The 14,672-nt window shown below is 43.9% G+C and overlaps 1 protein-coding gene across 2 annotated transcripts in view; it reads right to left on the bottom strand.

The window, feature by feature from the left end:
- The window catches only part of NPC1 (NPC intracellular cholesterol transporter 1), a 48,795-nt gene extending 42,394 nt beyond the window's left edge, over positions 1-6,401 (bottom strand). Inside the window, exon 1 of one of the 2 annotated variants that reach the window (XM_082418595.1) lies at positions 6,182-6,401. In XM_082418595.1, the coding sequence (XP_082274721.1) occupies positions 6,182-6,238 (57 nt within the window). In that variant the 5' untranslated portion in view covers positions 6,239-6,401. The remainder of the gene's footprint in view (positions 1-6,181) is intronic. The other variant, XM_082418596.1, reaches the window with a different exon arrangement.
- Between the last annotated feature and the right edge of the window lie 8,271 nt (positions 6,402-14,672).

The following is a 14,672-nucleotide window of genomic DNA, read 5'->3' as shown; positions in this document are numbered from 1 at the left end:
TTGTTTTCTCCACACATTTCAGTCCCCGCCCCCCATCTTGGAACGGCCTCCCTTTTTACAAGCCTCACCCAAGCCTCACTGCCTCCACTAAATTGAACTCTGACTCCTATCACCTGGATCTGGTCATGGTGCTCCCCCGTCGGGTGAGCTGTCTTGGGGCATAGGCAGGTTGGCCCCAGGCGGCACCTGGCTGGTGCTCATGGGCATCCATCCTCACTGCTTGAGTCAGCAGGTGTCCTGCACCCAGAGCTCAGGCGAACCATTTCTCTGTGACTTACATTCCACAAGCTCCCCTGGGGATCCACCAGGACGCGGTGGATAAACTTTTCTTTAGAGGGCCAAATATTAAATATGGTAGGTTTGTAGGCCCTAAGGTCTCTGTGCTACATACTCAACCTTGTCTGCTGTAGCTCAAAAGTAACCACAGACAATGGGTAAAAGATGGGCGTGGGTGTATCCCAAGAAAACTATCCACAACTACAGGCTCTAGCCAGGTCATAATTTGCTGGCTCCTGCTCTAAGATCAAGGAAAATTTATACTTATGAGTATCACAAAGTTGTGCATGAGGGCAGAGGTTGCAAGAGTATTTTCTTGCCTTTGTCTCGACTGCCCTGTAAGACCACAGAACCCTAAAGGGCAGAGCCCAGGTGTTACACTTCCTTTGAAATTTTCTATAGTATCTCATCCAGTGTTCACTGATTCAGAAACTATCAAAACGTACAAGATGAGTTAAAGGAGCTTGACTGGATTATGTAAGAAGTTGCTTTGGCTTTAACCCAGAATTTAGTGGTTACAAGCCTAGACCATCTCTGCTTTTAAAGGTTAGGCCAAAAAAAAAAAAAAAAGTTAGGCCATATGGTTATTTCACAACATGCTCTAGAGTTTAATTATTGGATATATGACTGCACAGGGAAGCATCTTTCAATAATAGGAATAGTTCAGGAAAGTTAAAAAAAAAAATGCCCCTTCTGCTCTATGTCAGCAACTCTAGCAGCTGTTAAACAGACTCTAATTGGGAGCTCCCCGAAAGCACATCTTATCACATGGAGAAGCTCTGAACCTCAGCAACAGAATTCTATACTCCAGGCTGAATATTAACTCATGTTCAAATGCTTAATGAACATCAACCACGTGCCAGGCACAAAGTTGAGTGATTTCTCCCTCATTGCCTCATTTATTTCTCAGACACTCCATGGAGTAGTATCACAGAATTTTATAGGTAAGGAAACTGGAGCTCAGAGAGGATTCTCTGAGATCACATGGCTCATAAGTGACAAAACCAGTAATGAGAAACAAGATTTTGAACACCAAGTTAAGCATTCTCCTTCCTATTCACCCCCATGCCCACCCCGCCAGCTGCTGCACTGTTCAAACTTCAGCTCAGTTTGTACACGGACGTATCCTTAGATTGTGACAATGTGCTAGGGATGGGCTGTCCCCTCCACTATCATCCTACACAGGTGTCCCTCTTTCCACACAGCCTTGTTCACCTGCAGGACTAATGACTACCATTTACATACAACTCTAGGCAGCTGTCAAGTCCTGACTCACTTTCTCAGGACCAGTGACTGTCTTCAACCCCAGGCCTGTACCTGGCCATCCCATGCAGATGCAGTGCAGGGCCTGGTCCCCTCACCTCTGCTGCTGTCCTGGATAAGTAAAGCTCACGATGGAACCTGGAGACACACCCAGCTGCAGCTCTGGAAAGGGGTGGAGCTGAGGGGCTGGCCTGGCCAGTCAGGCTAACCCAGGAGGCGGTGGCCCAAAGAATCCTGTCCAGAGATTAAGCTGCCTGCTGTGTCCTTTGGGATCGGGTATGCAGACCAAACAAATATGACAGGACATTTGGGGTGGAGGCTGGTCTGCTCTTTTATTGACGGAATTCTCTGGAACACTGTTTTATAGCCAACCTGGGGTAAACATATCCACATAACAAAGGATAATTTGTGTGAGCACCAGGCACGCCTTTAGATGGGTATCTTAGATATATTTTTCGAGTTAGATGGGCTCAGCCAATCTTCACTTTACAGATAACCCCTCCAGCTTGCAGTTTAACTGACTTGCCCAAGGTCACACTATTAGTTAGTCTTAGACATTTCTGAGCTCCCGCACTCACGAGTTTGAAAAATAATCCAAAAGCCACAAGGCTAAATCAAAACCATGGAAGTGGATGGGGGTGTATACTGTCCGCAGGTTTTTTCCTAAGGAATGTTCACACAACGTGACAATTGAACCAAGGGTCAGGCCAGTAGGCTAAATCCACCCCTGATCTATCACGGGCTTTTGGAGAAGCCACACTGGAGCCAGGAACATGCCTTGAATGTTACTGGCCAAGTAGAACATCTACTAAACACCCATTCAACAGAGCTTGCTAAATATGAATAACCTGGCAGCAATATTCTGAATTTCAATAAAGTAGAGCCCGGAAGTCAGAAGACAGTGGCTCAAGCCCCAGTCTGCCATTTACCAACTATGACCTTGAGACAAACTTCAGCCTTAATATCCACATCTGTAAAACAGGAAAAACAGCATCACACCTATCTTAAGGAGTCTTGGGAGGTTAAAACAAGACCAGAGGTGTCATCGCAATGGAGTACTATGCAAAAATTAGGCAATTCCTTTTTCCTTAGTCTCTTGTAATCCAAGATGCCATTTAAAAATATTGAGATAATTTACATACCATAAATTCACCGTTGAAGTGTACAGTTTAATGGTTTTTAGTAACAATTGGGTAACTTTCCCCCCTATTTTCTCCAGTTTTCCTTTCATCCGCCTGGTAAGCATTAATTCACCCTCCAACACTCAGCTCAACAATGGACTCCCCATCACATTCTGTCCCTTTATTAGAGCACACTTTTCTTTGCATTGTAATTTTTTTATGTATCCACTCTTCCTCCCATCAACTATGAACAAGACAGGGATAGTAAATACTAACTTTTACATAGCACTTTACAGTTTACAGACAGACCACTTTCTGGCTAGGTGATTCTTTCGATCTACTATTGTATCCTACACTGCACTCACTTCACATTTATGAAATTACTGAATGACGGTCATTTGAGTTCCTCTGTGGCCCAATTCTAAAGATTCCCTCTCAAATCCCCCAAGAGCACACTTGCATCAGAGAAAGCAGGGGTTTTTTGGGTTTGTGTGTGTGTGTGTGTGTGTGTGTGTGTGTGTGTTTTAAAGTTTTCTTGCCAAAGCAAATATTCTAAAGACTGAAAATAACAAGCATGTTCCAAGCAAAGGAAAGACTGTTGGGCCACCGTTGATCTTTGCAATCACCCAGACAACAAATGCAAATCCAATTCTGATCTCTACTAGCCTCTGAATGCCTCCCCGATCTTATCCCCTCACCCAAATCCATGAAGACCCAATGATTTGTTGATTCAGGCCATGCTGGAGATGGTAAAATATAGTTCTTGCCCTCAAGGAGCCTGCAGCACGGTAGTTCAATTCAAACAACATTTCTCTGTCTTTCCACAAGCACCCTGAGAAGTAGGCGAAGTTGTTAACCCCATTTTACAGAGGAGGAGACTGCCTTTGCCCAAGATCACTCCTGGTAAGAGGAAGAGTCAAGACCCACACCAGGTCTTTTAACTCCAAGTCTTGTGCCAGGCCATAAACGCTGCTGCTGCTGCAGCAGTTTAAACAAAGATTGAGAACTTCAGAGGGAAGGCATTCTAGTTGGGGGAACAGAATAACAATGCCACAGATGAAGATACTGTTGAACTGGGCCTTGGAAGATGGGCAGAGTTTTGACAGCAAGTAGTTTATTTGGCTGGAGAGCTGGTGCCCTTCACAGGTCTGTGGGTGAAAGAGCAGACGAGGCACCTGAGATCAGGCTAGAGATGGCCCACTCCAGGCTTCCGCACAGGTAATGTGTCATCTGTAAAACACCCCTGAAAAGCATCCCTTTTAGGAGGAGTGGAGGGAGGGGAAGGGTTACCCAGGAAAGAGGATTCTTTGTTCTGGGTAATATGACAAACACTGAAGGAATACAAAGACCTATTCAGCAAGGCGTTTTCTTTCTGCCCACTTGCTAATAATAAAAAGCCTCATTTTCCCTTGATTACTTATGTTAGTAAAATAACTGATCACAGCATCAATCAAGGAATGGGAGAGACTGGGGAATATTACCCACATTCGCTCCAATTTCAGAAAGTTATTCTTCAATGCTCTCAGGCTGAAAGATTAACCCATTCCCGATCTCCTCAGGAAAAGCAGTTTTAATGACTTAATTCCTACCCAGGCCTCATTATGGTGCAAGTCTCTCAAGAAAAAGCTTATAAATATTACAGTCAGGAGAGATGTGTACTGCTTCTCAAAACTGCCCACATTATTTGGATGAACACAAGGTTTAAAAACCACGCAGTCTCAGTAATGTGATTTCATCATCTGTAAAACTTAAAAGTTAAGGAAAGCAAAAATCCCCCACCCCCCAAAGGTTATTTCAGACTTTATGAAGGACAGTTAGTCTGCAATTCTGTGACAGAACTTTACTGGTGCTCAGATTGAACGCAGATGAGCTGCTTATCACTGGTGAGAAATCTAAAAGCGGGAACCGCCCGCCCCCCCATCACATTTCAGGTGTGAGGAAATGCAGGTACTGAAAGCCTCTGCAGACATTAGGGAGCTAATCTTAAAAATATCAACAGGAGGGTCTCCAGTTCATATTTGCAAACCTTCTCAAGGCTTCCAGGCGTTTTGCAAGAAACTTGTGACCAACCTCTGACCTATCCCAAAAGTCCTAGGAGGAGAGGCACTCATTTACCATCAGCCCTGGCTGCTACCTTGAGGTAAAAGGATTTCAGAGATAAATTAAAGCTACTTAACCATGTGAAGCCTGCCTGTTAGATCCTAACCTAAAACTCTCGGGAAATTGAATAGCTGTATTTTCAAAGCAAATAACTGCTACTATTTCTTGAGTTTTTACTACAGTGATGCGGTCTCTCCAAACATCATTATGCATGGAGGGACCTCAGTAATCATACGAGGTATTGCTTATCTTCAGAAAAAGTTAGGCTTGAAAGAGTAATGAGCCCAAAGCCACAGAGCTAGCAGGCCGTCTACCGGTTGACCCCATTCCAGAGCACGTCCCCGAAACCTGCTTTCCTCTGCCTCCCCTCCCCACCAGGTGTGTGCTCTTCCACAAGCCCACACCCCTGGCGACGCCCACACGCACATACAGGAGGCCCTTCCGGGGTCAGCCACACCTACCCCCCCTGCTGAGAACTACGCAGACGTCTCAGGAGAGCTTTTTCTGGTGCAGGAAACCCCTTGATCTGTCTTCCCCTGGGACTCACTGCCCCCTCATCACTGACACACCTATGAGTGGGCACGAGAACCTGGGATTCCCATCAGGATCTGGTTCAATCAGCACTAAATCCTTAGACATCCCTCCCGACACCCACAGTTTTAAAGGATAAAACTGTAGACACACAAATAGCAGCGAGGCGCTCATGCCCAGGGCTTCTACCAAACCAGGGGAAAGCCGACCCAGGGAGTTCCAGGCCCCATCCTCTCCACGGCTGGTATTGCGAAATCCAATTAACCCGTGCACCTGTCGGCCTCAGCTTCTCGAGATGTAAAGGGAGTGGGTAAGAGGTAACTTGCACTCTTTAGAAGACCAAGCCGCCTTCTGTAAAGTACTTAGGGCTGTTCCAATTTGGGGCCTGACGGATTGCTAACTTTATCTCCCCTCCCTCCTTCACCCTTAGGGGAGGAGGAGAAGAAATAAAGTGGTCAGATCTTCTAAACACATTTACAAAGAATTCGCGTGCATCTGGCAGAATTACGGGGGGAAAAGGCAGGTTAAATAATACGAACCCTATTCCTCTCTGCCCATTTTCTTCCTCCTCTCTTCACCCCACACCCTTAATCCAGAAACGAGGTGACCACAGGTGAAAGGAGCTCCAAACAGGTCAAACAAGCAGCCCCCAGTTGCCACCGTCTTCCAGACCACAGGGAAAACTGCGTGGCCGGAGAAAGACACCGGAGAGCTGGGGGGGACCTCCAGGGGCTCCATCGCTAGACCAACTTCCCCGGGACCCGCTGGACCCGCGGCTGGTCCTCTCTGGGGCCGAGGGCGCCTGAGCCGCTGCACAGCCCGCCGCCCTTCCCGCCTCGCGGCCTCACCACGTCCCCCACAGCCTGCCCGGGTCGCCGGCGGCCGCTCACCTGCGCCGGGCAGAGCAGCAGCAGGAGGAGGCCGAGGGCCGGGCCGCACGCACTCATGCTGCCGTGGCGCCGGGCTGCAGACGTCGGTGACGGTCGGCTGGCAGGCTCCACTCGGCTGGCAGGCTCCGCTCGGCTGGCAGGCTCCGCTCGGCGTCCGAGTCTGTCTGGGTCCGGCGCCGGCTGAAGAAGAGAACAACCGCCCCTTGCGGCTGATTGCGCGCGCAGGTCAGGAAGGACGAAGGCATCGTCGGCTCCTCCTACTTCTGGGTGGGGCCGCTGCCGGCACGACCTGGACCCGCCCCAGACCTGTCCCGGGGCGAGGCCGACCCGGGGTGGGGAGCGGGACAGGGGCGGGGCTAGTCGGGACCCGACAGCCGGATCCCACAGCGCCCTCCCCAGTCCCAGCCCGGCACTTCTCCGCCTTGCGGCGCCTGGGGGCGCAGCCCCGGCCCAGGGACTCGCAGACCCGAGCCCCTGAACATTTGGAATCCGGCCCGGGAAGGATACTTATGAAGCTGTCCCAACGGCGTGTGGTTTTGATGCTTTAACTCCTTTCTCCCCTTTTTGTCTTTCCTCGATTGGAGACGGTGGGCGAGGTTTTAGCACATGGGATTGTGTGCGGACTATCCTCCCAATTAAGACGCCACTTCTCAGCGGGTCCAATTAGCCCCCTAAGCAAGTTCTCCTTCCAAACCCAGTCACCCAAAAGGAATCCATGCCTGGGCACTTATAGGAAAGCGGGGGGCGGTGCCATGCAGTGGCCTGACAGTGTTGTGATCCGAGAGCTCCACAGGCGGTGCGTGGCTGTGGACGATACCTCAGAGCTACCCAATCTTTGTTTTCTGTCCTCTCAGCCCACTTTTGGAAAAGCGCTAGAACCGCACCATCTGCTGGCGGAGCCAAGCGTGGCAGGGAACGTGCGGATGTCAGAAGAGCCCGCCACCAGCCCGGGGGGAGGTTTGACTCAGAGGTGGGACCAGAGTCCGTTAAGTTTTAGGTGAAGTGAAGTAACACAGAGATAAAGAAGAAGCATCTACTTTTTTAAGCCTTACACTTATTATAATCTTTTTACACTTATTTTTGTTATCTGTATTTCTGGTAACATTTTCCCTCAGATTTAATTATTAAAACCACTCAAAAGCATCAGTCATTTCCATTTTGAAGGTAAGGAAATGCAGGTATGGATCTCTTCTCCGCACAGTGGAAGCCAGTTTACAATGAAAAGACTAAATATCCATCTGTAGCGATGAACAAACCCAGTGAAGGTAGGACCATGATGCAGGTGACATTCCCATCCCTACTCTACAGAGCCTCTGATTCAGTTACTGATTTGCCTCCCCACCTCCTCACCTCTGAAATGTCCACCTGTCTGGCTGGGGACTGAAATTATAGGGATTCCCTCTGGACCTTCAGCCATGACGACCCTGGCCTCATGCACTGGCTTGCTCTCAGGTGCCTGGTGCTCTCGCTGATGATAAGGTAGTATGCTTCATACAGAGATACTCAAATTGTTGTCACTGAACCAGCTGGCAGCACCACCACCTGGGAATTTGTTAGAAATGCAAATTATGGGCCCCACCCTGGACCCACTGAATCAGAAATCCTAGGGGATGAAGCTGCCCTTTTTAGTTTAACAAGCCCTCCTGGTGGTTCCAATTCACATTCCAATTCAAGAACTACCTTTGTAATGTATTCCCTGGATCCTGGTGGGTTAGTTACCCTTCCAATTTTAGCAAAGTCCTTATGGGGGAAACAAACAAACAACCTTTACTAAATAATTGACTTGAATAAAGGTAATTTTAAGCACCACATGAAACATTTCTGGGATGGGCAGAAATTTTGATGCCCAACAAATTATGTCTACTATTCACCAAAATAGTAACTAAAAGATCTTTTAGCTATATATATTTTTTCTGGTTCTGTTTTTTGTACAGCTTTGACAATATCCAAAAGGCTAGAATATATTTTAAAAATAAACTATCATATTTTGAAGAGAAATTTGTTTTGCTGATAAAGTAATCCATGCTCATGGTGGAAACTTTGAAAATACACAAAAGTTTACAGACAAGAATAAAAAAGTCATATATAATTCCACCATTATGGATAATCTATGTCACATCATGGTGTATTTTCTTCTTCTCTGAAAATTGTTTTCACTCATGTGAAGAAAAAAAAATGTTGCCTGCCATCCCAATTCTACAAGGATTAAGCCTTTAACCACTGCAGTTGCTAATGTGTGCACCCTGAGGGGAATTCAGGATGGAGAAAAACTGGAAGTATTCTGTGCACCGGATATACTGACCACTAGGTAGCTAAGATACGTAGCTAAGGAAAAATTTCAAAGACCCTAGATTCTTTCATCTTACCCTACTTAGAAAAGCACTAAAATGATTAACTTGAAATGTCCGTTCTTTGTGATTAGCGGTGATCTTTTTATGCTTGATTACTAGTTTTTTTCCAAGCAGAAAAGTTCACATACATCCTGGTTCCTCCCTTACCTCTTTGGAACAGTTTCTCAGAGCTCTCTGAGAGGCTGTCTCCCAGGCTATGGTCCTCAGTAAGGTCCCCAAATAAAACTTGACTCACAACTTGTACATTATGTGTTTTTTAAAAAAATATAGATTTATTTATTTTTGGCTGTGTTGGGTCTTCGTTGCTGCCCACGGGCTTTCTTTAGTTGCGGTGAGCGGGGTCGTGGGGGGTGGGGTGCTACTCTTCATTGCAGTGCGCGGGCTTCTCATTGCAGTGACTTCTCCTGTTGCAGAGCACGGGCTCTAGGCACGCGGGCCTCTGTAGTTGTGGCTCAAGGGCTCTAGAGCGCAGGCTCAGTAGTTGAGGCTCAAGGGCTCTAGAGCGCAGGCTCAGTAGTTGTGGCTCACGGGCTTAGTTGCTCCTTGGCATGTGGGATCTTCCTGGACTCGAACCCGTGTCCCCTGCATTGGCAGGTGGATTCTTTACCACTGTGCCACCAGGGAAGTCCTACATTGTGCATTTTTATTTCGGTTGACACATGGTTGAGGTCCTAAGAGAGACTTTTTGTTTAAATAATACTCAATACCACTATCATTATAAACACCACTCAGCACTGATTGCATAAAAATAAAGGACAAAACAAGAGGGTCAATGAAAATTATTACATGTATGCATCTTTATAAATGTGCAGAAACATCCTCCAGAAAACATCTATGTATTCGAAAACATTTATGTGAATAATATATGCATGGGCTTTTTAAACAAGTGGGAACATACGGTATACAGTTTACAGCTTGCTTTTTTACATTTACATTTTTTACATTTAGCAATATGCTTTTCCACCTCAATACTTTTACTAGCTTTATGGATTTCATTGTGTGTATATGACATTTCTGAAGGCCACTGTAGGCCAGTCTCAGAGCTGTGCCTAAGTCAGTGAAATAGAGTTCACCACCAAAAAGTATTTTAAAATGACTTAAGCCTCAAAATTGCATTTCTGAAACATGGGAAGGGTTTGTATATCTCTAGTAATATTGTATAAATTCACTTTTCTTTTTCTTATGCCTCCACACATTCCTGAGCTTGTCTGAATTCCACAAAGCTTTGCATCTTTCTGTGCCCTTTGCTTTCCTCATGGTATTGCATCACAGAAGTCTAAAAGCTATTGAACATTTTCCTTAGGGAGAGAGATGAGAACGTTGACCCAAAACAAATTTCTTTTTACCTAGCAGAGGGAAGGGGAAGGCTAGAAATAGTCTGTTAATAGTTTTTGATCCATTACATAATTTATTTAATCAATCTCCTGTTTTATGTTTGGTTTGTCACTTTTGTTACAGGAAACAATGATGCAGTGAACAGCCTTGTACCTAAATCTTTACAATCATATACAAATAGAACTGTTGGAAAAATGCATATATTGTTGGATCTAAGGAAATGTGTATTTTAGTTTTGATTATTGCCAAATTGCCCTCCAAAGAGATTGCAATTTACACCTTTGCTAACAACATATGGAAGTACTTGATTCTACCTCTTTGCCAACACTTATCTTTGCCATTCTGTTAGGTGAAAAATAGGATCTGTGATTTCAATTATTTTGTTTCTTATTTTAAAAAATATTATGATGTTTTAGTTTGTATTTTATTAATTATAAGTGAGATTAAGAATCTTTTCATACACTTATAAATTTTATTTCTTTTTCTGTATTCATTTTCTGTCAGTTTTTTTTATATTGATTTGTAAAAACTGTTTTTAAAAAATTCTATTATTATTATTTTTTAACATCTTTTTGGAGTACAATTGCTTTACAATGGTGTGTTAGTTTCTGCTTTATAACAAAGTGAATCAGTTATACATATACATATGTTCCCATATCTCTTCCCTCTTGCGCCTCCCTCCCTCCCACCCTCCCCATCCCACCCCTCCAGGTGGTCACAAAGCACGGAGCTGATCTTCCTGTGCTATGCGGTTGCTTCCCACTAGTGATCTATTTTACGTTTGGTAGTGTATATATGTCCATGCCACTCTCTAACTTTGTCCCAGCTTACCCTTCCCCCTCCCCATATCCTCAAGTCCATTCTCTAGTAGGTCTGTGTCTTTATTACCGTCTTGCCACTAGGTTCTTCATGACCTTTTTTTTTTTTCCCTTAGATTCCTTATATATGTGTTAGCATACTGTATTTGTTTTTCTCTTTCTGACCTACTTCACTCTGTATGACAGACTCTAACTCCATCCACCTCATTACAAATAACTCAATTTCGTTTCTTTTTAGTTGTAAAAACTATTTATTAAGAAAATTCACCTGTTGGTCTAGCAAATGCAGTGCAGAAACTTTTACTAATTTACTAGTTTACAGTGTTATAAAAAATTATTCCATGTTTTCCTTTAGAGTTTTAATGATTTCATGAAGATCATGATCCATCTGGAATTATTTTGCTGCAAGGAGTGATGTAAAGATCTGGCTCTCCACCTCCCCCCAGAGCCTCAGCAATCAGATGGACACCTGCTCTTCTTAAAGTCATCACTGGTTTTTGTGTTGCCAAATCGATGACAACTCCTTTGTTCTCATCTCACTTGCCCTCTTAGTAACATTCAGCAGATAATCACATGTTCTTCATAAAACATAGTCTTCCTTAACCCTCATTCTCCTGGGTTACCTCATTGGCTAAGCAACCACTGCATCTCATTTTCTAGACTAGGGATGTGATTTGAGCAGGATATTCATGTTAATAAAATTTTATTCCAATAAAATAACTTTGAGTTCTTCTAATATAGAAGTTTGCTTTTGTTTTTTTTTTTTTGCTGCTGCTGCTGCTAACTTGGAACCTTCAAAGTAGGCAGTGATTCAAGTGGGCAAAGAAAAAAGAATGCCTAACTTCTGCACAGATTGCAAGCTTGCCTAGTTTCTAACTTGAAGGCTGAAATTCAATAATAGGAAATGAAGATAGAGCTGGGCCTTTGGGGTACTAGGATGCAACTGACTTAATCTGGTGATACCTGAGACCGTTCCTGTTGGACTCGGCATGTCTTCACTTTGCTCTTTTTTTTTTTTTTTTCCCACTTTTCCCTCCTTGTATTAGTCCGCTTAGGCTGCCGTAACAAAATACCATGGACTGAGTGGCTTAAACATCTGGAATTTATATCCCACGGTTATGGAGACAGAGAAGTCTAAGATCAAGCTGCCAGTGAGTTCTATTTTTGGTGAGCCCCCGCTTGCTGGCTTGCAGACATCTGGCTTCTCACTGTGTGCTCACATGGTCTTTCTTTGGTGAACGTGTGTGGAGAGAGAAATCTCTCTCTTCCTCTTTGTAGAAAGTCATGGAATCCTATTGGGTTAAGGCCACACTCTTATGACCTTATTTAACCTTCATTACCTCCTAAAAGCCCTGTCTCTAAATAGTTACATTGGGGGTTAGGGGGACATATAAATTTGGGGGAAGACACTGTTCAGTCCATAGCATACCTCCTGTGCTCAGGGCTGGGTTATGACTTTTGTTGGCTCTAAGTACCTTTGCCTTTGGGGGCCTCTCCCTCCTTAAAAAAAAAACACTTAAAATTATATTTTACAACTGCATTTGGTATAAAGATGGATATAATCCAAGCTGATTTCATTATTATATATTTATTATTATTATATTTTTATTTTTCTTCTGATTTTAAAATAAATTGACGTTAAAACATTTTATGAGACCTTGAAAGTGTCAGGGGCCCTAGGCACTAGGCCTACTGGGCTTCATGGAGAAGTTGGCCCCACTTTTGTAGACATTGTAAATTTTGCTAACAGACAGCCCCCAGAAAGGTCCAGGAAGAGCAGCTAGAGCTGACTCTAAAAGCACCACCTGTAGACAGTCGGAGGATGACCAGTTCAACACAGGGAACAGGAGAAGGTGACCAGCTCACACCTGTCTCCTTCTGTCTGGCTACACATTGCAAACACATTTTGGTGAAATATAGGAGACCCTGAGTTCATGCTTCTGCCAAACCTCTAGGGAGTTTCAGGTTGAGTGTTTTTGGCAGCCTCTTTTTGGTAATAGACTTTTTTCTTTTTTATTCATATATAACCCATATATAAAGTATATAAAACTTGCCTGTACAGTTCAATGAGTTCTTACATATAATATACTTATATTATCTATTACTTGATAACCAATTATCCCAAAATGTAGTAGATTACAAGAAGAAACATTTACTATATCAGAGTTTCTGTCAGCCAGGGATTAGTGTGGTTCTGGGTGGTTTTGGTTTGTGAGGTTGTGGTCAAGATGTCAGCTGGGCTACATCATCTGAATGCTTGACTGGGGCTGGAATATTTGCTTCCAAGATGCTACTGGCAGGAGGCCTCAGTTCCTCTCCATGTGGGCTTCTCCACAGGGCTGCTTGTGTGTTCTCAAGACTTGCAGCTGGCTTCCTCCAGAGCGAGTGATCCAAGAGAGAGCAAGACAGAGCCTCAACTCAGTGGCATGCCATCACTTTTGCCATATTCTGCTGATCACACCGAACAGTCCTGATACAATGTAGGAGGGGGACTATACAGGGACAAGAATTCCAGAGGAGGGGAGCATTGGGGGTCTTCTTGGAGGCTAGTTACCTCAGATCCATGTAGCCACCAACCAGAGGAAGCCTATAGAACATTTTCAGGACCCAGAAGGCTCCCTCATGCCTTTTCCCAGTCAATATCACCCCCTCCTCCATCCAAAAGATCGCCACGATTCTGACTTCTATCACCATAAATTGCTTTTGCTGTTTCTGAACTTCATGCAAATGGAGTCATATTCTTTTGTGTCTGGTTTCTTTCACTCAACATTATGTCTGTGAGATTCGTCCACATCACTTATAGCAATAGTTCATCTTTTTTTATTGCTCAGTAACATTCCATTATATAAAAATATCATGGCAGACATTTGGGTTGTTTCCAGTTTGGGCCATTATAGAGTTGCTATGAACATTCTTGTACAGGTCATTTCTTTGAAATAAACACTCAATTCTTTTGGGTTCTGCAATAGAGTTTTAAAACTCCATACTTAAGCAAGCCAAATTTTACAGACATCTTCATTTAAAATAGCTTACAGACACAACTCATGACTTCAGTGTCAGTGGTTTATGAGGGTTCAAGAATGGGGTATTTTTGGTCAGACTTATGGTAAAGTATTACTCACCATACTAAGGATACTTGAATTGGTGATTAATCCAGTCATGGGTTGTGGTGTAGCTTACACTCGCACAGGATGCTATTAGCATGGGGATACCTTGAAACATGGCTGTCAGTGGTTTTCACTTGGCATTCCCTAATCTGGAGGATTCAGTCACATAATACAGTTTCCTTCGTCTGGGGTGGCTTTTGGTCTTATCTTTCCTAAAATAGGGAGTCTAACTTGTAAACGGAAGACTTTTCTAAGGCTATTCTTAAAAGTTCAACTGCGAGAAATAGGAACAATAACAGCATTTCCTTAATTAAAAATTAGAGGGTTAAATTCTAGTGAGGGAGAGAAGAAGAGATCAGCGATGGGAGAAGTCATTCTTTCTGTTGCCAGAGATAAAGCTGACAAGGCATCTAATAAAAACTGAAGATCTTGGGAATTCCCTGGCAGTCCAGTGATTAGGACTCGGCAATTCCACTGCCTGGTTGGGGAGCTAAGATCCCGCAAACCTCATGGCGTGGCCAAAAAAAAAAAACAAAAACACAAAAGCCTGAAGATCTTTAACTTCCTTCAATTGTTAAAACATGACTTCACTCATATTTTTAAATTATCTTAAAATATTGTCAAAAAATAAGGGTAAGTCACCAGGAAAAGATTCTAAGACTTTCCAGGCCCACTAATGCATAAATTATATAACGGAGGACTAAGCATGGTCAGAGAGCTTGGAGAAAACACCCCAGTTAGTATTCCTGGCTTCTCTCATTGTGTTTGGTAAGTTAAACAGAGTAAAGAGACAGGCCAGTCTCTCAGTCAGACGAATGTGAAATAAATTATTCTAAATTTGCCCAGAGAGCATAGAACATATTTTTTGTCTTATTTCATT

This window comes from Balaenoptera physalus, assembly GCF_965194825.1.
Source record: "Balaenoptera physalus genome assembly, chromosome: 12".
NCBI classification, from domain to species: Eukaryota; Metazoa; Chordata; class Mammalia; order Artiodactyla; family Balaenopteridae; genus Balaenoptera; species Balaenoptera physalus.
The sequence above is the reverse complement of the archived record's forward strand: the minus strand, read 5'-3'. Positions and strand labels throughout refer to the sequence as shown.